This window comes from Fundulus heteroclitus, chromosome 12, assembly GCF_011125445.2.
Source record: "Fundulus heteroclitus isolate FHET01 chromosome 12, MU-UCD_Fhet_4.1, whole genome shotgun sequence".
Classification (NCBI taxonomy): Eukaryota; Metazoa; Chordata; class Actinopteri; order Cyprinodontiformes; family Fundulidae; genus Fundulus; species Fundulus heteroclitus.
This window is the reverse complement of record NC_046372.1, coordinates 30,257,452-30,284,152: the sequence shown is the minus strand read 5'-3', so window position 1 is coordinate 30,284,152 and position 26,701 is coordinate 30,257,452. Positions and strand designations below refer to the sequence as shown.

The 26,701-nt window shown below is 43.9% G+C and overlaps 1 protein-coding gene and 1 long non-coding RNA gene across 5 annotated transcripts; one reads left to right on the top strand and one right to left on the bottom strand.

Moving 5' to 3' along the window:
* Window positions 1-2,925: 2,925 nt before the first annotated feature.
* nr2f1a (nuclear receptor subfamily 2, group F, member 1a) lies at window positions 2,926-12,226 on the bottom strand. 2 transcript variants are annotated; one of them, XM_012861345.3, is made up of 3 exons: window positions 10,199-12,226; window positions 8,215-8,739; window positions 2,926-4,359 (listed from the first exon to the last, which is right to left on the bottom strand). In XM_012861345.3, exons 1-3 carry the CDS (start codon window positions 10,629-10,631, stop codon window positions 4,085-4,087), a joined length of 1,233 nt encoding a protein of 410 aa, XP_012716799.1. In that variant the 5' UTR covers window positions 10,632-12,226; the 3' UTR covers window positions 2,926-4,084. The 2 variants fall into 2 exon arrangements, with proteins under 2 accessions (XP_012716799.1, XP_012716798.1); XM_012861344.3 differs by having other exon boundaries at window positions 8,215-8,742; window positions 10,199-11,943.
* Window positions 12,227-13,208: 982 nt separating this feature from the next.
* On the top strand, window positions 13,209-21,500 carry LOC110368461. Of its 3 annotated transcripts, none has more exons than XR_002428089.2 (3): window positions 13,209-13,905; window positions 19,165-21,204; window positions 21,300-21,500. It is a non-coding gene; the product is annotated as an uncharacterized LOC110368461 (long non-coding RNA). The 3 variants fall into 3 exon arrangements; XR_002428088.2 differs by having other exon boundaries at window positions 21,280-21,500; XR_004932102.1 differs by having other exon boundaries at window positions 21,272-21,500.
* The last annotated feature ends 5,201 nt before the right edge of the window (window positions 21,501-26,701 follow it).

Here is a 26,701-nt window from a genome sequence, read left to right as displayed (position 1 = left end):
GGCTACGTCTGTGTCCTTTTGGCCATCAGTTCCCAGCCATCTTGAAAACCCAGGGCGGATGGATGAGCTTATACGGCGAGATCACTTGTTGTCATTTTTTTTAACGCATGTGACAGTATGAGAAATAAGCCACGTCACACTTCAGATGGAGGGAGAGAGAAAGAGAGAGAGGGGGGGGGGGGGGGGGCTCCCCATTCGTTTATATACGCGGGAGCCCCGGCTATTTGGAAACTGTTATTGTCTCAAACAGCCGTATTTGTCAAATGTGGCCGAGCTGCTGTTGCTGTTTCTTCTAAGTGAAAAGTAGTGACGTGTGACGCCAAATAGGACGTTTTGTCTTCTTCTTCTTCTTCTTCTTTTTTTTTTTTTTTTTTCGCCGCTGCAGAACGCGGCAACGCCGGCGCGCACTGAAGGGGTTTCCAGAGAAATAGGGCTCACTGACAACTTCGGATAATAAATGTTTCGCTTTCAGACAGATATCTCGAACGTGAAATCGCACCCAGCTGCTTGTGTAAAAGCAAACAAATAGCCCCCGCCCGTGTTGGGAGTCCTCCACTTGTGGTTTGATGAATGAAACCAGACAAAGGTAAATGGTTATTTAAACTCATTTCGCTGTAACACTTTGGTGACCGGCGTTTCCTCATATCCGTCTCCTTTTACCCACCGCAGTTAACCTGACAGCGCAGGGTTTTTTTTTTCTTTTCTCTCCATCCAATCTCTCTTTCCTTTCATATTTAGCTTTAATTAACAATAGCTAATGTCGTACTATAAAATAAGAATTTTGTTTGGACAAACAAACCAATGAGAAAATGTGCCATTTTAACATTTTAAATATTACACAAATAAAGAAATTAAGCCTCCATCACTAAATCAGCAGAAATCAGCACTTTATTCCCGGAGTCCTCGTGTGTTTCATTCGTATTGCCGTTACTCTTTACTGAAACGTTAATTGGCAACACATGCCACCATTTTATGTGTTTTTTTTTTTTTTTTTTGAACCGTCGCTTTATATAGCCTGCAGTGTAACAATTGTAGAACAGAATGCTCTCAGCAAGGGGATAAAAGATAGTTACTCTGGAGGGGATTCCGAATACATTATAAAGGAGACAAGCAGCTGAAAGCTACGTTTAATAACCATGCAAACACACTTTTTTTAAAGTCCGGATCAACATAAAATATAATAGAGTAAAAATAAAAAAATAATTAATAAAAAACGCCAAAACAACAACGACAACGTCAGAAGAAATGTGCGTAATGGCCAGTAAGACCTGCGGATTGTCATCGGTTGGGTCAGCTACCAATACGCTAAAGTTGAAATAATAACAACCTTTCACGTAATTTTAGTTTAAATACCACGGAAATATGTTTGCTTTCTTTTATTTGTCTTTATTCTGTTGTTGTTCAGCTCAGAGCATAATCTGCAACAGGGGAAGGAGGAAGGATCCCACCAGCTTCTTCTGTTCCAACTTTCGCCTGACCTAAAGGTCGGGGAAAGGATGATCACATCCCCAGCCCTGCACTAATACTGCAGAAAACGTCACTTCTTTGCTTTCACGGCCATTTTCAGCGGACGTAACCCGCAGAAAATCAAATATGCGTTGTCAGATGACCTCACAAGTAAGCCACATGATACCTTTATTAGGTGCAGTTACTCCTTAAAAGTTTTTATTTTTTGTCTTTTCTTTTTTTGGGTGGGTGGATGGGGGGCACAAGCATTGCAAAAAGGACCTTACAACACCGGGCTGATAATTAGACAGGCTAACGGTTATCACATCCCCGCTCTGCTCTCCCTGATCACTGCCAAAGCCGAAGACAAAGATTTGGGCGAAATGACACAGAAAGCAGCTCGCCATAACTCAGGAAATGTCAAGCCTTAACCATATTCTCTTCCTCAGAACACCGAGCATTTTTTCTTTAACCATGTCTCATCTCTCCTCACGCTGTGACTGTAATGCAAGGGCAGGTAAATACTCTGGACCTCCCTTCAGTCATTTCTGACTGTTAAGGGAGACAAAGACGGTGCAGAGATGGACCAAAGCAAGGGCAGTGTTGGTGCGTAAACCCCATCTCACACGCTGAGGACTTATCGATGGACTCATTACATTCTGACTGTATCAAGCAAACCAAGGCCACATCTTTTTCCCCCCTGTTACTCTCTCTCTCACACACACACACACGCATACACTGTCATGCACTTGACTTTCTTCTAACTCGCTTTTCCTCTCGTTTGTCTCAGCTCTCTCTCTCTCTCTCTCTCTCTCTCTCTCTCTCTCTCTCGCTCTTTCTCTCTCTCTCTCTTTCCCTGCCTCCCTCTCCATTCCCACACAATGCATCACACTCGGTGTTCCTATCGACTGGCTTACATGCTGTAAAATACATTTTCCAGATTGATCACGCATATCACAGCACCTTTGCAGTGGGGGCCCCCTTACCCTTTTTTTTTTTTTTGCCAAATGACGCCCACGTCAATACAGAGCATGCAATGCGCTATCAGGGCAGAGTTTTTTTTTATATATATTTTAGGAGAAAGAAAGAGAGACAGAGAGAAAGACGGGGAGGGGGATGTTATTGTTTAGTTTGCAGAGAATCACCCTGATTAAGCCACAGGAGGAAGGTTATAGGTGGCTCTGTGTTAGAGGCTTCCCAAAGGGGGGAAATATTAAACATTAATGCGCTCACAGGCCGGTATTGTCTCCTTCTTCTTTGTATCCGCACTGTCAGTTATGTCATGGTTCTTTCCAAATGTAATATGTGCCTCTATTGTGCAATTATGATCCCCCTTTAATCCCGTGTAACAATTTGCATTCACAGGTAGGTTTTAACAGTGGTTTCAGTAACCGTAGTAGCAGCGCACATGAAAAAGAAAAAAACCTTCACATTTCCTTCTATTTGTTAAAAAAAGAAAACACGTGGTGCCCAGGAAAATGCTTGAGAGTGAGACATTGTTGCCTATTTCTTTTTTAATAGTACAGTCACCGTCACACAACTTCATCAACCGACCCTTCTGCCAAAAAAAAAAAAAAATTAAAATAAAAGCTGCATCATGGAGTAAGCAAAAAATTGAAGGCAACAACCAATAAAATTCAAGAAACAATGAAAATCTTCAAGACGAAACAAACAAAATGTATATGAAATGATATATTAAAAGTGCTTTTTGAATTTCATGTCTCTCCGTTTTTTTCTCTCTTTTGACTGATGATCGACTCCACACGCACTCGTGGTCCAGGGGAGGGGATGGAGGGGAGGGAGGGAGGGGGGGAAAGGCGCCCCAGACGGAGTAAAAATGTCAGTAAAAACGTCCTGGAGGTCAGTTTTGTTTTGCTGCTTCTGCTGCAGGTCCATCGTATCAGTTGGGGGGAGGAGAAGGGGAGGGGTCCAAAAAATATATATAAAAAAAAGATCAAATAAAATAAAAAGTTCAACCATCAGTGTTGATATTGTCACAGCGATTAGACTGTTTCTTATTCGTCTAAATTCATTTTATTTGTCTTGTTTTTTTTTATTCTTTTAAATTCTCACTTCAATTTTTAATTCCTGGAGAACATAGCTTCGACAACATATATCGCACTCATTATAAGAAGCAAAAGGTTATATCAAAAAATTATTAGTATAGAATCACAGAAACCCTGGTTTGGAACCAGAAAAAATACAAAACAGAGAGGTACATAGACACAGGACAATTCTTATAATTGCTTGGAAACATTATTTTTCCCGCTAAGTCTTGATTCATTTTTTTTCTTACTGCGCATATGATGTTTTTTTCTTTTATTTGTATTTTTTTTTACAAAAAAAAAAAAGAAAATAAAGACTAGTATTTTACAAAATGAAGAGTACTGTTCTTGAAGATGAGGGTGCGGATTTACACAGGCGCAAAGTCCAGTTCCAATATTTTTCTGTACATAATGTATTCCATCACAGTCCCAGAAGACAGAAAAAAAGTAATGTCTTCCGCAAAGTTTCTCAGAAAAAAAGGTCCTATATATAGTCTTCTTGAAGTAGGATGGGGAGTGGGGGGGTTGCAGAAATTTGGTCCTTTTTTTTCCCTCCTCCTCTCTGTTTTTTTTTTTTGTGTGACATATTAGGATCATTGGATGGACATGTAAGGCCAGTTGAAGCTGCTCCCGGATAATAGCATATCCCTGATGAGGGTTTCAATAGGAGTTTTACCTACCAAGCGGACGAAGAACAGCTGCTCGATTACCGACGAGGAGACGGTGCGTAGAGAGGGCAGCCGCAGCAGCAGTTTGCCAAAGCGGCTGGGTTGGTTGGGGTACTGGCTCCTGACGTACTCCTCCAAGGCGCACTGCGACTTCTCTTGTAGGCTTTCGATGTGAGCCGCGTCTGACAGGCCGCAAGCGTCTGTGGAAATAATAAAAAAAGAAATAAATAAACACACTGTGGTCATTATATTTACAGCTGACTGAGCCATAAGATCTATGGAGAATTAATTTTTTTAACTGAAAGCTAAAAAAATGTGATGAAAACATGTCCTCCGTGTGTCAGATCTAGAATAAGGGCAAGTGAGTCAAGACTGCAAAGGCCTTATAAATCTTCTTATTGGTGCGGTTATTTGTAAAATAATGCGTAAATGAAACACTAATAGCTTCCGGGTTGATATTCCATGATAATTGCCGCTTTCACCAAAACGTGCGCCTTTCTGAGCCCGGTTTGAGGCGTGCAGGAGCGCCTTGGTTGTCATTACCTGTTATTGACAGTGTGGCATGGACAAACAAGGCTGACCGAGCATGCTGCATCACATGTACAGGATAAACAAGGGAAGCATGCTGCTGCAGCATTTGGGGATGCACAGTCCAGCGGAGGCCAATCAGCAATGATTTAGAGGTAAATGTCAGCGTTGCAGGCGTGTGTAGACCTAAAAGTGACGGTGCAAAACACACACACACACACACACATGCACGCACACGCACAACAAAAGGTAGGCTACATGCAGGCCCAAAGGCCGCTGCTCTTTATGTCTGAGCTCGGGGGATTTAAGTGTAAACGGCACTGATGAATTTGAAATTACGCTGGATGTAATGTGACCTAATTACTCCGCAGTAAGCTGTTAAGTGATTTCGCCGGCTCTTCTCTCCAAAGACCACTCTTGGCCTGTTTTTTTTTTTTTTTTTTTTTTTTTTTTTGCTTCCTTCCCCCGTTGTAGCCGATAGGACAGGCCCGCTGAAAGTGATCAGATTTATTGGAGGAGAGGACAGGAAACAGCGGCGCACAGCAGCGACGTAAAAATGTCCAAAAATGAGCGCATGGCGAGGTGCTTTCGGTGGCTTCTGCAGCCACTCTTCTTTTTTTTTTAGGACAGGTGTCTTACACGTTTTCCCTCTGCTGTGAAAAGGGCGGCGTGTTTTTTTTTTCCACTCATAAACTTATAAAGTGGTGTACCCGATGGCATAGGCTGGTCCCACAAGGTGATGTTTTTGTATGGAACGCGGCTTTTGTAGAAGCTGCACATGCTTCTAGGCACTGAGCGCCATAAGCGGCTAAACAGAGGGATTTTTAAGTCCATTCTTAATTTCTCACTATAACTCACTACGGCCCAGACACAATAACCCCGTGAACCAGAGGGCAACCCGGAGATCTCGCTGTGATTTACTGTGACCTCAATCCGGCCACTCAGAGCCCCCGTGCATGCAAAATCGCTTTGAGTGTCTGTTTCACAAACGGCACCGATCGATACTGTTTAAATTAATTGTATTTGACGCCAAACATGCAGGGATTGCATATGAATTATGCAATGCGAGAGAATAAGGAAGTTCAAAGCGTTGCAGCTGAACGCAGGCATGGGGAACACGGCTGGTCAAAGACACCCCTCAGCTTTCCAAAAGGCCTCCCCGACAATGCGCCCCACCGGGCCTCAATAGGGCTGGGGGGAGAGGGGGGGGGGGCATTAGGAGCGGATAGACCCCGGGTCCAAACCACCAGTTCTGTAGAACTCGGCAACGCAGCGAAAGCGCACGTTGCAGGGCGCAGGAGCGGGGACAATCATCCCGGTTTGTGGAGGGAATAGTCCACCCCAACCGGCCGTTATTTATGCATGAAATACTGACAGGGCTGCTGTGTTATGAAAGGCAAACAAATCCGCGCTGATCTTGGCAAAGCGCCACGTGACTTTCTATAGCCGGCACCAGTTTTGTAGCCCATCACACTAACTAAATGATCTGTCGGAAAACATGGGGGACCGGTAGTGTGTGTGTGTGTGTGTGTGTGTGTGTGTGTGTGTGTGTGTGTGTGTGTGTGAGAGAGAGAGAGAGAGAGAGAGAGAGAGAGAGAGAGAGAGAGAGAGAGAGAGAGAGAGAGAGTGTGTGTGTATGTGTGTGTGTGTGTGTGTGTGTGTGTGCAGCTTCTCTGGGGTAATCTTGGGTGGATTTCTATACATTTTTTTTCCTGCACACCGTTATAATTGCAAGATGGTAAAGCTAAATGTAAACAAAGCAAAAACCACCCTGAAAATAACTGTAGCATCACACCGAGACTGGCAGTGAAATTAGAAATACGCAAATTGTGCGTCAAAACTGAGCAGATGGCTATTAACTAGTCTATACTCTCTGATACTAACAGTAAAGAAAGGAAGAAACACACACACGGTGAGAAAACATATGTCTTTAAAATAATTGTGAACAATTGAGTTTTACAGGTCATCTTGAACGTAATGACATTTCTAAGTTTCCTTTTGGAAGCTCGGTTGGCAAATAATTTAAAGCTGGGTTCATTAAATTCCTAATTTAACGCACCTAATCATGAAAAGCCTGTGTTTTATTTTAAAAAATTTCGGTAAATTACTGGGTATTATAATATGATATGATATAATATAGCACAATACAATATATAGTTGGAGTAGTCCAAAAGTGTTTGTTCATTATTAAGAAATTATGTCTTAAATTATAAATACTGAAATGAGCTAAAGTGGGTCCACTTGAAGGATATTGGAAGAGTTATTTATTTTAAGATGTAACACACACACACACACACACACACACACACACACACACACACACACACACACACACACACACACATATATATATATATATATATATATATATATATATATATATATATATATATATATATATATATATATATATATATATATATATATATCAGTGTTTATCCTGATCGTGTTTAATGACAGATTACGTAACGCTTGCTCCAGTTTCTTTGTAGGCGTGATAAAGGTTAGGTCAAACACTTTCAGCAAACTTTATCATTAGTTTTCTGAGTTTAGATGCTCGCTTTCCTTCCTCCGCGATCCCCAGACATAACAGTCTCCAATGGCCGCAGAATCACACAACTAACTGCTAAATAGCATCCAAATTACGCAGCTGAGAGTAAATAGGGACATTTAGGGACCCCATACCCCAGTCAGGCATCAATTAAGCTATCAACAATGTAGGTTACTTTTGAAAAGTGCCGCTGATTACTTTTAAAAGCCGCGCGACGCAGAAAGTATCCTCAGTAAGTAAGAAAATTAATGGGTCAGCTAAGATTAATCTACTAATAACTTGTGTTATTAAGTGCAGCTCCGTGTGCACTCATATGTGAGTTAACTGCCATCAGCCTCCTTCTTTTTTCTTTTTGATCTCAGTCTGTTAGGGATTATTTCCTGCCCCCGAAGACATGTGTTTGCGCACGAAAAAAAGAAAGCACGGATAAAAGCGCGCAGCCAGGCTCATAAATGCATCAGCTGTCATAAATCACCCACTGACAGAGACTAATTCATCTTTACGTTCAATTGTTTGACACCTGTTCCAAAATGCGTGTGTGGACCCGGGCAGCCTCGGCTTCGGTTCAGGCACAATTTGGGGGGTGGACATTTTTATTTTTTTTATTTTTATAAACCCACCAAAATTTTCAAGATTGATCATCGTACGATTGCGCATAATCTCTTATTTAAACGGGGCTTTCAAATTAAAAACTTGATACACTTACTCAATCTGGGTTTGTTTACACGTCTTATGCTGCGGCTGCAGCTGACATGGGAATGCATGTCAGTGGATATCGAGCAAGCTGTTGACAAAATGGCTCTTTCATCGGCCACACAAACATCTCTAGCACGGAACTGCTGCCTGACAGCCACATCCCCGATGCAAGCGAGCCTCTTCACGCGTGCGCCTATACCAGCACCAGGGCTCGTTTCACTATAAACAAGTCCATCTGTGTTCTAAGCGCTTTCGAGGCGACGCATGTGGACAAACCCACCTGATGTGAAAAGCACGATGGCCTTGAGGCAGCTGTACTCCGCCGAGTCTACGTGTAGGGTCTTAAGCTTCTCCACTTGCTCCTGGAAGATCCTGATGTGGTCCATGAAAGCCACGACGCGGTCCGCGGACATCGGCGAGGCGTGCAGGCCCGCCGCGGCGAGCAGAGGGGCCACATGCAGAGGCATGGAGCACTGTGCCGCGTTAAGCACAAACAACTCGCTCCACGTCAGCCTGAGAAGGGACACCTGGTCGGTGATCTGCAGGTCGGGGAAGAAGGGGATGTTCCTCGCCCACTCCACGGCGCTGAAGAGCAAGCGAGCCGCCAGCTCGCAGATGTTCTCGATCCCCATGATGTTGTTGGGCTGCATGCACTGGCTCCCGTACCGGGAAGTCGGGTAAGGCTCAGCCCGCAGCAGTAACGAGATGTATCCTGACAGATAGCAGTGGCCGTTCAGGGGGTCCCCGTTCGTCAGCGCGTACTGGCCTGGGTTGGGCTGGGTTGGAGGCATTCTTCCTCGCTGAACCGCTGACAAAAAGAGAGAGAAAAAGAGGAAATGTGCATCCAGGACTGATAAACATTGTCCACGAGTAGTGCTTCTTTTTTAAATATATATATATATGTATACGTGTAAAAAAAATATCATGCAATGTAAATATTACGAATCAGCACGCTTTTAAGACTGGATTTTAAAGCAGAAATATCCCATCAAAAATACAGATATCTCATGGAAACAGATGTGCTATATCACTCAATCTTCACCCTGAATTTGTAATTTAAGGAGACAGGCTGTACAGCTGGCTTCTGTGCAAGGGAAAACACATTCGCTCACACACACACACAACATCCATGTTTACACTTGGAACAACTTGGCTATTATGGCTATTAATATTTTAAGGCTTAATGGTCTGCATTCTACCCAATTTTTTTATTTTATTTTACGAATTTAGGTTATTCAAAGAATTGCTAACTGTGGCCAAACCGGTTCTAAACCACGACGGACAATTGTTATTAAATTCAAGCGCAATTTCACGTTTTAGTCTGAGTCAAAAGGTCAGCTGGGTCAAAGGAGGGAATTTAGCTCGTGCGTATTATTTCTAATTAATTATTAATACACGGGGAATCTGCGTGCACGTTCAGTACGTACAGGCGGGTGGGGGGGTCGTCTTCAATTTTTTTGGGGAAAAAAAACAACAAAACCTAACCCGAATGCTTGACACAGGGAGGAAAGTTGCATGGCCTCTAATGCAAAGCAAGCAAAAACAATAAAGCATGAACAACTTGAACGACGTGATTCAGTGGGTCTGAGCTGTCTAGTCAGCACAGAGACGTGGCTTTGTTGTGTGCTCATATTTTTTTTTTACGTCCGCTCACGCACATTCCACTTATAAATCCTGTTGTGCAATTATAAATTAGTAAGATTACTTAAGGGACTGTTAGGAATGGGACTATTAGCCTCTCACACACTCAAAACATACACACACACACATACACACACTCTCTCTCACACACACACACACACACACTCAGAGGGTGACATGACTGCTCGCAATTACACACACAGCCTCACTATTCTACGCTGAACGTCTATGTAAAATAGGTTTGCAGGAAAACGGTGCAGTTTGGGCTGGCAGAAAAGGTCAAATTAATAAGAAAAAGGGAGGTTCATAAGAGCAGCCGCTTTGTTCAGACACAAGCATGTAACTGCCGTGGCTGCACTGGCCTTTTACCCCCCCCCCCCCCTTCTTTCCTCACACTAAAGACTAAAACACAAACCATCCATGCAAACGTCCTGCAAATTACAAACAAAAGCAAAAACAAACACTAAATCCTAACAAAAAGCATGAACAGGGATGGAGTCTGCAGTAGCAGCTGTACGCCTAGCCGTAAAGCCTGTGACCTTAATGCAACATGGCAGCCCTTGCTCTGGTGCTGCTATACTAGGATGCGTAATCGCGAGTGGGGCTTTAAAACATATATTCACCTTCCCGCCGCATCCCCACTTTTAAGCACTTCTTCAGCCGGCAGTATTGGCACTGGTTTCGGTGGTGCTGGTCAATGGGACAGTTCCTATTGGCACGACATGAGTACGTCAAGTTCCTGCGTACACTCCTCTTGAAGAAACTTTTGCATCCCTCGCAGGTGAACTGGCCGTAGTGTTTGCCGCTAGATTTGTCCCCGCAAACCACACATTCAATATGCTGCTGGCTCTGTCCGGAATTCTGGCTCCCCTTGTCGCCGGCGGTCCCCGGCGTGGACGGGGGTCCCGGCTGACTCGGGGTCTGCGGAGTGTGCGGCGCCGCCGACGCCGCCTGCTGCTGCTCCCTCGCCGGCTGCGCTGCTGGGTTGGGGCCGCTCGGAGGTCCTCCGGCCACGTCTTCCTGCGGATCTCGCCAGACGCTAACTACCATTGCCATATCTCGGCCCCGGAAAGTGCTGTAAAGCGAAATGATCGCCGATGTTCAGGGAGCGTAGAGGAGGAAGAAACAAACAAACAAAAAAATCTCTCAAAAGACGGGACAGTGCAAAGTCAAATCGGAGCACGCAATCTCATGTGGGGGGTAAGAAGGGGAGCAGACGCGATCAATACATTCAAAAATCTGGAGGCACCCGATCAGGATGTGCAAGTATCGGGAGGCCAGTTCCAAGGTAAATTGCAGTCAGCCATTCAGGAATCCCTAATCTTGTAGGAAAACCCGAGTCCAGACGTAGAAGAAATGCAGTCAGATAAAAAAAAAATAGCCACAAAAGAAACGCAGGAGCGAGTAAAAAAAAACCAAAACCTTTCCGCTGGAAAGACGCGATCCAAAATGCTGTGGAGATAAATTCCTTTCTCCTTTCTTCCCCTTGCTCCTTTACACTCCCGTCTTCGTCGTATAGGAGGAGGAGGAGGAAAAAAAAAACTGAAGAGCTGGGCTTTTTACATCTATATTCTTAAATAAACCTCATCATCTCGCCCAGCTGCGAAGGAGAACCGCGCCGCCGAATGAAGTACCCATGTATAGTTTCACCTCTCTCCAGCGGGGAGGAACGCAGATACGAAGAGGAAGAAGAAAAAAAAAAGATTGAGGCACAAAAAAAAAGGAAAAAAGAGGAAAAAACACCAACTAGTACTAATAGGATATGCGAGAAGAAGAAGAAGAAGAACAAGAAAGGAGAAACCCCCAAAAAATGAATGCGCTTAAACGAGAGGACCAGCAGAGCAATGTTTCCGAAACGGGGGATCTGCGCGAATGTCTGTATATAGTGAACTTTGACACTACTATTGAAACTGACACGTTTCTATGGAGATCGCTGCGCCTTATATGGTGCTCGTGTCAAGGAGCCAAGAGAGGGGCTGCTGGAGACTGATAATCAAAGAGGACTGACTGGCCAGAGCCCTGCATAGAGGAGGAGGAGAGGAGGAGAGGAGGGGGATAGAGGGAGAGAGAAAATGGGAGGCTAAGGTTATAGCCAAGCCCTCTCTTTCTCTCCATTGGTTAGAATCCCCCCTCCACCACCGCCACCTCCGCTAGAACACTGCAAAAAATGCCCATCCACATAAGTCATCTTCTCCCCCTAACGCGAAATTGTTAGATTTTCTTGGCGTATAACGAGAAAGCAACCCGTCCGCGTTGCAGATCTCTGCCTCTTTCCCCGATCTCTCGCCGCAAGCGCCGAATCTAATCTCGCCCGAAAGAATATCCCGAACGAGGGACGCTCCGTTAGAAAAAAACAAGAAAAAAAAAATGATCCGGCAAGAAGGACCGACAAGAGGTCGGGAAGAACACGCGCGATCCAGTCCGCCGACCCGATCTGCTGCTGTCCGTAAAGCCAGGGTTTTCCCTCAGCCCCGGTGCTGAAAACCCGGCTGCCTGGCAGAGGGGCGGGACACTTTTTGCAGTGTAGACATCTCCACGGCTGGAGCGGGCTTGGGAGGAGAGTGGGGGGGCTCTGACAGGCACAATTTACATTGAGCTCGCCCCGCGCTGCTATTTACTTTGAAACCTGATTAGTATGGGCCGTCTATTGTCACCAAAAAGAGGAAGAAACCCTGGATAGAATAGCGGAAAAAAAGCGGGTTAAAGGCAAGAGAGGGAGAAAGAGAGAGCGAGAGAGAAAGAGAGAGAGAGAGAGAGAGAGAGAGAGAGAGAGAGAGAGAGGGTGGAGGTGGGGGGGCAAAGCTTTTAAGCACGACAAATAAAACCAAAAGCTGTGCGCAGCGACCAAAAAAAAGGGGGATTCTGACTCAGCCCCCCCCCCCCCCCACACACACACACACACCGCTAAAGTTTCAAAATGCCTTGTCTCGGACTGTTATCTTTATTACAAAACTAACGGGGGTCTCTGCTGCTTTGGAGCGGATTAATATTTTCACACGCTGTTTTTTTTTTGTCCTTGGCATGCGCATTGCGGTACAGCGTCGTCTGTAATCGGCACCAGTTTTATTCATTATTATTAATAATAATAATAATAAAAAATAAAACAACATATCATTTAGTTTAAGAGCACTTGAAGAGGGGGGGGGGGGGGAAACCTCGCACCGTGCAGAACGATGCGCAAAATCCGCGTTTTATGCTGGACACGTTTTCGGATGCGGGCAAACGTCTTGAAATCGGGAAGCGATGTTACCAACAGTTACCAACAACCCCGCGGTCTCACAAACACTTGAACGGGAGCGGCGTTACGGGTTAATGATGACATTAATTCAAAATCCAGTGGAAGTTGCGGGAGATTTGCATGGGGATTCCAAGCTTTTATGCGCCAGTGTTTCTGCAGGCTTCTCAGACTCCAGAAGAAAAAAAAAATGTCTGGATCGCGCTGCCATCTAGCGTACGTTGTGCAATTACATCCCCCATAACGGTCAACGTACGAGCTATTAAACTTGCATTTTCAAGCGCTTAGATGTAGTTTTAAATGATGCAACGAGCTCGAATGTGCGTGAGATGGCTTCGCGCACTTTTTTAGTTCATAAAAAGTTAATTTTACGCACTGAATATGCCTGGTGGACACAAATAAATCATTAAGAAAACATTAACAGCCTATTGTGCTACTGTAAATGCGTAAAAATGTTTCAACTGTGCTTTGGAATTACAGTTACGCACTGTTTGTATGGCAAAAAAGAGTGCACATTACATCTAAAAGCACGAGAAATAACATCCAACACTTATAGACAAAAAAAAAAGTACTTTAATACAATAAAGTAGGAATACACATGCTCGGACCCCTACAGAGATCTAAGAAGATATAACATAGCGTTAATATGCAAGTGTCCCTGTTTGAAAGCGCATACAGGAGGGATGGCTTGTTTTTAAGTATTCAGAGAGCTCTCTCTCCCCCGTCCCTGTCTCGGGCGCACACCATGGAAACTCTCCGGCCATGTCTCCAGCTCTCTGAAAAGGTGAAACCAATAAGATTAAATCGGACAATGCATTTTTCCCCCCTTTGGCGTATCATTAAGATTTAACTCCGCACATTTGGTAAAAGGAAAGGGGGTCCGCGGGAGGGAAGAAGAGGAGAGAGAAGAGAGGAGAAGAGTGAGAGGGGGAAGCGAATAGGAAGCGGGCTAGATGTGTTGGAGAGGCTCTGATGGAAACCTGCGTGTGGAGAAAGTGGACGGGCGGGATGTTGGAAGAGGAAGCAGCAGCAGCAGCAGCAGCAGCAGCAGCAGCTCCGGGAAACAGAAGTAGCGGCTTTGCAGCCAAAGAGAAGGTGAGTGGCACTTATTTTTGGTCGTTGTTTGGTTTTTTTTTGTTTTTTTTTCTCTCCCCACTTTTTCCACTAACTCCAGCTTGCACACGCGTGAATCCGAACGCGTGGATGGATTGTTCAAGCCGGCGCTACTTCCCCCAATCGGCGCATGCAGAGTCGTAACTTTTTCAATTTAGTGCAAAGCAGCATCCTTTTTTTTTCTTCTGCCCTCTCTCGCTCTCTCTCTCTCTCTCTCGCCATGCACAACGCCGCTGTTTAACCGCAGCCTTCTGCATCTTTGCTCCCGCGGATCAGATAGCACAGACAGGCTATTAAAGCTCGCTTGTAATTGTGCAGCAGGGAGCGGGGAGACCTTTTCTTGTCGCTCCCGTCCCGTCCACCCAACCGAGCCCATTTGTTGCAGGAACACCTAATGAAAAGATCGATAGCCGTCCGTTTGCCTCAGCGATAGTGTCACGGAATTAAAGTTTGGATCAGGCGGAGCTCATCCTTTAGCGCCAGGTCACAACAGTGAACCCAACAAAGTGGAGGGATATTTACAATTTACCAAATCGGGACTCGTTGATATGGATGTAGCCCATGTTAATTGTACACCAGAAGTTAATCCCTATTAACGTTTTGAATGTGAAAATATTATTTCATTGGCTGCGATTGTAACTTTGAACTTAAATACAAATAAACGCAAGCAAACCAGCGGGAACGGAGTCAATTAATCTTATGATTAAGCAGGACATCCCGGATGCAATCGAGAGGAGCTGAACTTATACTTTATCAGCGAATCTGGTCCCTCACATTAAATCGAATGCACCAGAATTTGCAAATCGTGCATGGCTGCGTAAAAGTCTATAATAGTTTCGTCAAATGAGCTTAATTGAACGTTCATACGGGAAGCACAGTGGAGTTTGGCTGAATCTGGAATCGATGCGTTTTAAAGCTTCCACCAAATACAGAAATCACCGAGCAAAGCGGCACAAACAGTTGGGAAAACACTCAGGTCACAAGTTCAAGACCCTCCTCCCCTCTTTCACCACCTTACCCAGAAATAAAACAACAGAGGACAACAAGAATGCGCTTTAGAGCTTCTTGAACGGATGGGGAGATTCATAAATGGCTGATGGTATGTTTATTATTGATCGTGCGTAATCGCATCACGATTCTAACCAAAGCTACAGTCAATAAGACATTGTGTGGGCTTAGAGGATGATCCCCCCCCCATTGTAAACGTCCCCCGGTGTCTTTAAAATATGCAGGATATATATATAAAAAAACTACAAAAAACAAAAACAACTAAAGCACACTTATGCAGTTTGATTCTGAACGTGATTTGGAATTGAGCACAAGATGCAGCCTCCTTTATTGCTCCAGACTTTTCAGACACGTTTCTGTATAGTAGGGAAAAACTTTTTTGGAAGGGTTGTTTCAGTAGAAAACATTGGGAGAAGTCCATGACTAGTTAAAATGATAAAATACTTGCTGTTTATTCGTATTTAATAACGTACCAGGCCATTTCTGAGCTCAAAGATACAGTATAGATCTCTCTATATATATTTATATATATGAATATATATGAATATATATATATATATATGAATATATATGAATATATATATATATATATATATATATATATATATATATATATATATACCAAACACACAATACACATTAGAATTAGAATTTCAATAATATTAATAAAAATATACTAGGTTAAACTGGCAGGGGGGTCGTACTTACAAAACATTTACAAAATTTTTACAAAAAATATTTTTTTCCTCCCAAGTGGGCTTGTTAACAGAGTGATCGGTGCTGTTTCAGGTTGCAAATTTGCTTTTATAATTGAGACGAAATAGACCAGCTATTAAATGACATTCTTAATGACATTCAAATGTGTAATCTCAGCAAAAATGTTTAACTTGGAGCGCCATGCTTGCACCGCAGCCTTGCAAGTGCGCTACAATCATATACCAAAGAGGACTATAAGCACATAACAAGCAATTTTGTACATTTGACATCCAAAAATTAAATACAATTTAAAGCACAAAAAATATAAAATAGATAAATCTCTTATGCATCTGAAATTGAGCTTTTGTGGGTTTCTGAGATTGTGTGCTGGTGGGAGGAGAGGTTAAACGGGGACTTTTCTTTTCTTTCTTTTTTTTTCTTTTCTTTTCTAAATCTGACCACCAGATTATTCTTATTGGGGATCAGTTGCCCAACGAAGAGGTTGCCCTGTGTTTATTTTCCTAAATATGGATTAAGAACTTTCCGCAGGGGGAAAAACAATCTGATGAATCTACACAGAAAGAAAAACAGTGGCCATATTCTTGAGTTTATATGCTGGACATTTAAAATCCAACATGGGCAAACAAGGAAATAGTTAACAAAAAATAATATTCCAGTTTAAAACTTAAAGGAGGTAATTAAAGTGTGCATGAAAATTGCTGATTTCTGATATTTCACTATAATTATACAATTCGCATAAGTGTATGATAATAATAATAATAATTATAATAATGATAATAATAATGATGATAATATTAATAATTAATGAAAAAGACAAACGTTCAGCTGTAAAATTATCCCAATCTTAAGCTGCTTCTGAAGTATTTATTTCCAACACTATAATTGAATACAATAACTACAACAAGTCTCCCAATTACTCTTGAGGTCTGAACCAAGTCAGAGCCACTGTCACTTCATGCAATGGGCTCTGGCTTTATTGCTCACCAACCATCGTTTCTTTTAGAGCCCTGCGTGCTAATTACTTTGAATGGTCCCAGAGACGGAGATTATAAATCCATTAGAGCTGAAACCCTCGTGGTTCCGCAAATGCAAACACTGTAATTTGGTAGTACACCCCAAAAACCAAACTTTTAAGTAGGCAGAGGCTGAGGAGAGAGAGGAAGGGAGAGAGAGAGAGGGAGAGAGAGAGAGAGAGAGAGAGAGAGAGAGGAGGGGAGAAAAGTGATTTTTAGCAGCGTGCCTGCTTCTCTTTCCAGCGGCTGAAGCGAACCAAACAGAAAAGTGAGAGAAGAAAATGGTTTATCAGAGCGGCTGCAGGAAGCTGCGTCCAAAGTTTGCACTATACTTTCTCAGCTTCGTGCATCATCGATCATTTGTCTTCAGTGATCAAACCGGTGTTTTTGGATAGCTTTACGCAAATTCTAAAACAGTTTTCGTCGCGTCATTCCTCGGGTGCACGGAGAATAATCGCAAAAAAAGAAAAAAAGAAGGAGAAGGAGGCTGCGTGCGCGCAGGCGTCTCACCCTTAAAGTAATTTATTTCAGGGAAACCGGGGGGCAAAGGTGGAATTCTTGAGAAATTCAACAAGGATAAGGGAGCTTTAGGAATTCTGCACGCAGATTACCTTTCATCCCGTCCTCACATTATCTGACAACACAGACAAGAAATATAGTTCAGGGACAGAAGAGAGATTTACTAAACCCCGATACACAGCGCAACAACGTTTGCTTTTTCCGCTTTGCATTCAAAAGTTTGCGATTATTACAAAAAAAAAAGTGCGCGTAAGGATTGGTGATCACCATTAAAGTGGCGGAGGTGTGTTCTTGCCACTGTCAAAATAGTTAATTTGATGAGGGGGGATTAGTGTTTAAGGCGAGAGGGAAATGAACAGCTATTAAACCCAATTAGTTCACCTGCAAATCTAAGAGATTGACTGGCTGTATGAGAATTTGCCAAATTTCATTTGGACTTTCTGCTTGCTGTAACTAAAATCAGTGCCGTTACATTAACGGCACTGATTTCCCCTCATTTATTCCCAAAACCAACACACAGCAGGGGCTTAATCAGAAAGGTAGTGTAGCTGAACCGTCAACATGCTGCGTCTTGGACTGACTGTGACTGAGCACTTCAACGCTCATATGCTGAGCCGGCCTGAGGTAAAAGTAAAACTTGCGGCTGCATTTGGAGGCCCCAGGAGAACTTTTACAGAAGACAGACTGATAAATGCGCTCGGACCAACGGAAGCTTGCACAGTTTGAACGCAATGTCGACAGAGTTAAAATGTAGAGATTATTGAATATGTTGATCCTAGGTTATAAAACAATGAAATAGCTTGAATTCACTTTAGTGTCATTTTCACCTCGGTTGATCTTCTTGGTCCAGAAAAGCTTTCTAGAATTTCTATTGAAAAGGAAATATTTATCAGAAATATAGAATTATTTTAAATGAGCAGTTTATCCTGTGTGCTGACTCAAAATGAGATTCATATGGTGAAATCCTTTTTAAAACACTAACTGCCACACAATTTTATCTAAATGCATGATTAAAAAAAATTAAAACAGGAAAAAAAGGTAAAACATGCGAATACAAAAGGTTATTAAGTGGCTTGTGTATTCGAATCGAGGTGCCCCCTCCCCCCCCTCCACCACCACCATGAAGTGTTTAACAACTCAGTTGCGAACAGAAAGTTATTCCTCCAAAATTCCTCCCAAATGTGTAGTCACACCTGTAAGAAGTGCAGAAAAAAAACGTCCTTTCCTAAATAAGTGAAATGGATAAAAGTTGAATAACCAATTCTGCAGTTAATTTTTAATTTAAACGACTTAAACTGAAAGTAATCCCTCTTTCTGATCACCCCCCCCCCCCCACACACACACACATACAGGCACAGTTCTCTTGAGATTTTGTGCCTTTTCATCTAAAACGAGTGTGTTTGTCGGTGTGGGGGCACCTGTGTGTGTAAGACGTCACTGAAGTGAAGATGGGCCTGCCTTTAGTGTCCAGACGTGGCAGATTGTGACCTTATCAATGTGAAACTCTTAAGATAAATTATTCATTGCACCTGTTTGATGTCTCTGGCCAAAGAATGACAAAGGTGTAGCATTTAAGATGCGTCTCCAAGGCACGAATAACAGCCTCTGTGCAATACCTGTCTTTTTCCACGGCAGCATGGAGGACGCTTTCCAGACGACAAAAAATAAAATAAAAAAAAAGGACAATCGGAAGAGTGTTTTTAAGCAGATTTATGTGACTCAGAGACGGCGAACTGTACCGCAGCGGCAGTAATTTCATCATTCGTTGTTTCAAGGTGCAGAGCCGCTGTCAGCCGTCGGCCCAACATGATATGACTCACAGGTGTCCCGTGTTCACGTGGGTCACTGCAGCAGGCCACCCACGTTGTCACTGCCTGCTTTTGTCTTCCCTTTTAATTTGCAATATGAAGCAGGGAGCCTGCGTGAGTGATGCGGTTGGGCTAACCTTGATCTCTGTAACCTGACTTTGTTTGTCATCTCCCAGGCTCACGGCGCTGCAGCCGGAGGAGACGTCCGAGCAAAGCGTCGGGACACGCCGAAGAAGGACCGAGGTGGCGGAATGGGATTTCACTGATGCTGTTTGAGTATAGGGAGCGGATGTCGCTGATTAGTAGGAAAGGGGTTTATAATTGGAAGAAGTATAGGAAAAATATTTACACATGTTTATGTTGTATTTTTTTATATGTTTTTTAATCAGGTTCGTTGAGTTTAAGATGTGGAATAGACTGTTGTTTTCTTTTCTGGGAACCTAACATCAGCTTCTTTCATAGTAGGGGATCAAAGGAAGTGATGTTGATGACTTGTGTAGATGTGGCACAGACCCCGGTGACAACAGAAAAAGAACCAGTGACTAAATGATAGTTTGGTTTAAGTTCTGGTTTAATGTTTCCACCTATTTTCCCTTCTGGTTGTAAACTGTGAAGTGGCATGATATTGAAAGAGCACTAATGTCCTTAATTTATTTTAGAATAGTACCAATCAGCAGCTTTTTCTGACAGATCCCAAATTCCAATTTTCTTTGGGGTCCGATTTCTCTTATAAGCACTATAACAGATAACAAAGGAACAATGTGTCATTTGATTGAGATTGTAGTTTTGAATTCCATGGAAATCTAAGCATCAAAGCACATGTAATTTACCTTGGTGTGTTTCTGTATAGGTCACAAAAGTTCATCACAATGCAGGCTGTATGCTGACATCTTTATAGAGTGAAAATGCTGCGAGTTTTTACTCCTAATGAATATGAGTAGGAAAATAATCAATTTCTTGTGTTATTTTAATGTTATTTGATCATAGGAAGTCTTTAGTAGAATGCTGTAAATATATATTAAACAACATTAAAGTTAAATTGATCTTCCCATTTGATTTCAAGATTTGCCCTCTTTGAATCCTGTTACCAATTTTACATGCATGTTGCTTTCACTATGAAAAATATTGGATTTCATTCAAGCTTCATGCCTAAAAAATGAGTTAAGATGTCCCAGGATACAAAGTAAGAAAATGTAGTTTGCTTTATCTACATGGCAAGAGGTCATCCTCAGGAAAAAAACAAGCCGAGGATGGACATTATCGATGATTTGTGCGGGCGAACGTCAGACGATCTTGAATCACGCATGAAAGGAAAAGACAAGGCACTCACACTTTTCTGTGTTTATTTGCGCCTTCGTTGCTTTTCTGCGCGCGCGTGGGATAGCCGAGTCACTTTTTTTCCTCATATGTACCCTGTGACCTTCGACCCCGGAGCCGGGGTCAAACCCTGACAAACGAGATGGCCGGGCTCCGACCAGAGCCGCAAACATTCCTCAGCAATCTCCTGTCCTCCTTCGCCTCCTCCTTACATTACTCAGGCCTCTCGGTCCACCTCCTCTCTAGCTGTGACAGAGGCCGATTATGTTTTCTGGGGAGAAGACGAGGGGACCTACGGCTCAGACTAACAGTTAAAACTTTCAGTAAAATGTAATCTACCTCACATGTGCCATAAAAAAAAAAGAAAAGCATCTGAGATCTGAGAGAGGGAAGCTCTGCTAAAGATTTGAAATTTTACAACTCTGAACCCACTCCCTGTTTTCTTTCTCTCTCTCTTTCTCTTTCAGTGTGTGTGCGTGTGTGTGTGTGTGTGTGTGGAAAGCCTGTCAGTGATGTCAAGGATGAGAAATGTTGCGTGGAGGTTTTTTACACACGCTGCTGGCTCTAGCATTTCCGGCAACATTTCTCACTCTGCCTCCCTCACACCATCCGCTCTGCTGCAATATCCCCACATTTTTCCATCCTTTCCGTTCTCTTCTCTGCTCCCCCCCCCCCTCCTCACTTTCAATCCCCACCTCAAACTTCCTCTCCCTGTGCCACAACACCACACTCATCCTAATCTCAGCCTTTTTCCCTTTCCTCTCTCTCTCTCTCTCTCTCTCTCTCTCTCTCTCTCTCTCTCTCCGCCCACCGCTCTCCCCGATTTTCTCATCACAGAATGCAACCACCTGTGTCTTTAGCATGAATGTGAGGAGTTATCGACATTCCTCCTGGTCAAGGTAAGTGGGTTGATGTTTCTTAAAAACATATATATATATATATATATTTTTTTTTCTGGAATGAAAGTGCTATAGGCCTAACTACCCTTTGCCAGTGCTCCAGCTACCAGCCACGGCCGTGACAACTCGCAGTTGCCCAATTACGAACGTCAGCAGAGTGGCCAGTGTTAAAAGGACATGCGGCGCAGAAAAGATGGAGCGAGGGATGCTGCTGCTGAACTTGTATAGCAATGCGATGTCTGGAAAGCAATGAAACGCAGCAAATAATCCTAATAAAAAAAGGCTCCATTATATACCGTCTACGTGTTTGTGTTTTTTTTTTTGTTACTCCCTGTTTCCCCTCCCACTTGAATAGTGATCATATTTGATGTGGACTGCTATGTGATTCATTGGAGGGTACAGCTGCTTCACATGCCTCTTGGACTGGACCAGACTGTTTCCTCACAGGAAAGCTTGATCACATGTCTCAATCACACGGCAAGATCTGATCTCTAATTGGCTGCGTGCTGGGGCATCACCATGGCAAATCTGGGTTATATTCGTGCAGCTTTTTTTTTTTCTTTTTTCTTGTGCTACCACCATCTTTTTCGTAAGATGGTGGTGGCGTTTGAGGGGGGTTGTTGGGGAGGGGTCTTTTCAGGTAAGAGGGCAGCCAGCGTCTGGCACAGCTGTGAGCAGGACCACCTGGAACCCCTGATTCACCATGATGCACGGTATAATACACAACCACAACAGTGGGCGGGGGTCATATGCTTATACTTTAGCACAAGATGCAAGAAGATAGTGAAATGTCCCAAATAACATTTACTTTAATGCCTGTGATACCAGCGTGAATAAATCATGAAGCTCTCACCGTCAGCAAACAGCTTGCTATGATTAAAATAGCCAGCAGGGGACAGAAAACAAGTGAAGAACATGAAGAGGCATTTCTGTGTAATCATGGTCATGTCTGTTGTTTGGTCCAGCTGATCGTGTTTACATCCCGTTGTCTTCCTCCTCCTGCTCGGTATGGGCACAGGCAGCTGGAGGGTGCAAAGGAAGGGGCTCTGAAGCATTCAGCACCCAGCGTTACCCCACTGTTACCGAGCCACGGATGTCTTCCCCAGGCCCCGTGGAACTCGGCTGTTTGTCCCCTGACGACCCCCCCCGCCTCTCCGCAACCACCCCCTCCCGCCCTCCTCAACTAGCATGCAACCAACCACCCATCCGCCAATCTCTTCTCCTCCTCCCCGCCTTTGCTCCCCTTTTCCAGCGTGTAAAAAGCACCCCCTGAATGATGGATTACAGTGTCACCGCAGCCTGCGAAGGATTAATTTGTTTCATTGATTTCTCTTTAGGCAGAATGCCAGCGTCTGCCGCTTCCCACCTTTTTCCTCGACACTCGCTGCTGTAATAGACGGTAATGGCCTAAGACAAATCAACCCTGTTTCTTGTAAAAATAGCACCAAATAACCCGGCCCACCTTAACAGCTTGCACTCTACTTGGAAGCACATCAGGGGGTGGTGCAGCGGCGGTGCGCCGGTAGGGTGGGGGGTGGGGGGGTGTTCAATTCATCCTCATATTCAGTTTCTATCACTCTATCTGGCTACCCTTTTCGGTACCACCCTCCCTCTTTATTCAGAGCCGGGGCCAGAGGAGACCATCCTGTCGCTTTAACAAAGCCATAAGTCTGCCATACTTACTGCTCCCTCTCAGGCTTCACAATGGATGGGTAATGACAGCGCTGTCTGGACGGGGGGCTGCAGGAGTTGGGCCATTCTCTCCAGTAATGGAAGCTGTTACTGCCATTCCCCACACACCTGCAAGAACAGCTAACTGCTAACCACTGTGATCTATTGCAGGGGCCTCGGTGCTCCGGGTTGAGGTTGAAGGGTTGTACTGACACCGGTGAATTAGGGCACACCCCACCCCCCCCCTATCTTTCCTTTCAGCTTCACACCAGAACCTATGGAAGAGCAATGGAGTTATTTCCAAACAAATCTACAGCCCCGGAGTCGGTGTTGGTTCAGCTCTCAGGCTCGCAGACCCGCGATCCAGCATTTCCCGACGTCCGCTGATTTAACACAGACATAAGACGCTGTCACATTTTTACTACTCTGTCACTGCCGTTGAACGATGGGAAATCCAAACTGCCTGTAACATTAAGAACACCACTACAGGCTGACTGTCCTTGAATGCTTTCTAGTCCCCGCAGAGATTTATGAGCTGAACCGCATCCATTAATTCACTGTTGATTTGCTGCGGCTACCCTGCGGGGGTTTCGGGGATCAGATATCATATAGTGCTGAAACTCACCCTGTTGTGCACAGACAGTGGAAAGCAACTATCTTACAAGAGCTAAAAAAAAAAAAAAAAAAAAAAGAAGGAATTGATAAAGTTAAAATTCATTACATATTCCACATCTCTGCATGCTCAACCTGATAAAAAAAAAAAAAAAAACACTGTCACTTACATTATAAATGAGAATGTAAAACAGAGTGATGATCCATACAAGCCTCAGTATGGGTGAATGAGGGCTGATGTAGGTTGCAATAATGACCCAGGCTGGGGGGGGGGGGGGATCTCATTGGCTCCCTGCAATCAATTTAACTGTGTTTATAAAGCCACAATCTAAGGCTTGTGGTTGAGAGAGAGATAGAGAAATAGAAATAGAAATAGAAAGCGAGCACTGGTCACCGGGTGCTCTGCTGGTTAAGCTGGCCTCTCTTGGGTAAACCCTCCACAAAGCCGCCTCTTGTCTGACACCACCAGGCCCTTCAAATACTCCTCTCAGACAGGGGGATTAGGTAATCTCGCCATGATACTGTCTTTTTCTCCATTTCTATCATTTTCTCTCCCTCTCTTTGACACCGGCTCGCCTTCCCCTTCATTCTCATACATTACATCCTAACTCCCTCTCTCAAGGCTGTTGAAGAGCTCGTTCTGCTCGGGAAACATCTATCCTCGGGGGCCCTCGCGATCTTAAGTGCCTCCGGAAAAGGTTAGTTGGCAGGTAATTGTCCAGTTGTGGCTCAGCTTATCTTAATTGCGAGTGCTTCAGCGCAAGCTATACTTCCCCTTAATGAAGAGACTTATGCGACATAATGTTAGAGGACGGAATGATGGGACGGCAAAGGGATTTACATTTCTTTTATGTGGGTTTTCTTGCTTAGTTTTTATGCTTTGTGCCTCGTGACATAAGCCCCTTGTAAGTTTTAAGCGGATGCAAGAGGACAGAGCCCAGCGAAATGTTTTATTCTCTTGTTGTCACATTAAAACCGCCGCCACCGGGTTATATGATAGACCAACACAATATAGTGCACGAATGTGAAATGGAATTAAAGTGATACATAGTTTTTAAAAAATAAAAGCTTGAAAGCTGTGGTTTGCATTTAGATTTAGCCCCCCTGAGGCAATGCTCGGCCTAACCATTTTTGTTTCGATCAAAGTCTTTTGCTGTATTTTTCTACACATTTCCCCATCACCTCACCCTGTTTTTTCACGCTTCTTATCAACTCCTACCAGCTTCCATGTATCCCCCCCTCACGGATCCCAGAAAACTGGAAATGTAACCTTGGATAGCGTTCTCTTACCAATAGCTTTCTTTTTGTCTCTCTTCTGAAAATGGCCAGAGTTCTGGAGTGCAAGACTCTGTTGTGACACTCCTCCATCTGGGTCACTGCAGCTCCAACAGAGTTACCATGAACCTCATACTACATACACTCAATGAACAGCCCCCAAAGTTGAAGTTCCGCACTGGAAAAAAACCCTTACACTGTCGCCGGGTAGTTTCCGATTAGAGCAAACTCAGTTCTTTTCAAAAAGCATCGATCCTACGCATGAACAGTGACAGAGCGAGTGCTGACCTCGTGGCGTTAAAATCCAAACGACGAGGTCCTCAGCAAGTCCAGATCTATACTTCTATTAGCCATCTGATCATATGTATATCCACGTCGATGGGAAGCTTTAGGGGGGTTAGTGTTTGCATTGCCTCTGTCAGAGGTCATGACTGACCGATAAAATATTTCCAGCGCGCCATCAATAACTCCGACATGAAGACTAATACAGTATGTGATTGTGGGTCCGGGGAAAGCTGCTGTGCTTGCTTTGAGCAGAATGGATGGACGGGAGGCCAAAAGGTGACCGGACGGACTCCAGCTCCCTGCCCCAGCGCCGTCTCATATGTGCATTTGATAGCGACAGGGGCCAGTTATAAAGGTAGACTTCAGACAGGTCAAATGGGAGAGGGCAAAGTGCAGAACCTTTAAAGCACTGGCCGGAGTCAAAGGTTAGGAGGGACGGAGGACATCATAAGGTGCCGCTGGGTGCGGGGGGGTTAATGGATCCGAGGCAATAACGACACTGACTGATGAGAACGGAGAACACAATCATATCTTCTCATTCCTATAACCATTCTTTAGACACGGAAATACAAACAAGCCAATGCAATCAGAAATCAAGACATTAAGTAATGATTGCCGTCACCAGTAACTGCGTGGTGGATTTATGCCGCAGTGTGATGAACTGCATGTTGTCTGTGGAGACACCGGGCTTCCTGCCTGTTAAATATGAATAGTCCAAGGCCACAGAAGGTCGTGGCTTACATTTAGCTGCAGTGACCAAAAGCCAAACGCAAAGGTCAGAGTGGAATTGCCTGAGCTGCAGCAAAGCAATGTTTGCTCATCCCCATGCATGCATCGCATTGGCAGTGATTTATGGCGGGAGATAAATGTAAGGATGGGAAGAAAACACTCTCTTTCTCTTATCCTGTCAGACTCGGTAAATACACTACTCACTCATATCAATCACCGTGTCACGGCGTATCACCACTGTACGCTTCCTGCTCAGATTAAAAAACGTCTTTGTCTCGCTCTGCCTTCTCCCCTCAACCTCTGGGGAGCACACTGGGGGTATTGTTGCGTTTTCAAATAAGGCTGCGCGTCGGCGTTCCACAAAGCTTTGGGACGAAGTGTGTGAGCTCGTTCAAAATGAGAGGTATGCTTTAATTAGTTGGGAAAATCATCGCCTCTTCCACATGCTGCACCCTTGCTGTAATTGATTTCTAAGCCTTATACCTGTATCATTTCATTCTTTTCTAATGAGCTTTGATTGAAAAAAAACCCAACAGATTACAAAAGGATGTCATGTCATCAAAATTCCAGGACACTGAAAAAATGTAATTTGCGATGCCATGTATTTATTTCTTTTGAAGTATTTCATTATTTAATTTTTCTTTATACGTTTCATAACCCTGTGTGAATTTTTGATTTTAAGTTACAGATTGACATACAGTAGCGCATGTTTTCTAAAGTGGGAGGGAAAAAATGCATGACATTTACAATTCATGGCAAATAAAATCTGAAACGTGTGCAGATGTGCGGCAGTGGTTTTCTCCTTTTTGCCTGTAGGCCAAAAAGTTCAGTATTTCCCTCGTCTCACCAGAGCGCCTTCTTCCGCATGTTTGCTATGTCCCATGCATGGGATGTGGAAAACTTCTTACAGCCCTTTTTTGTGCCA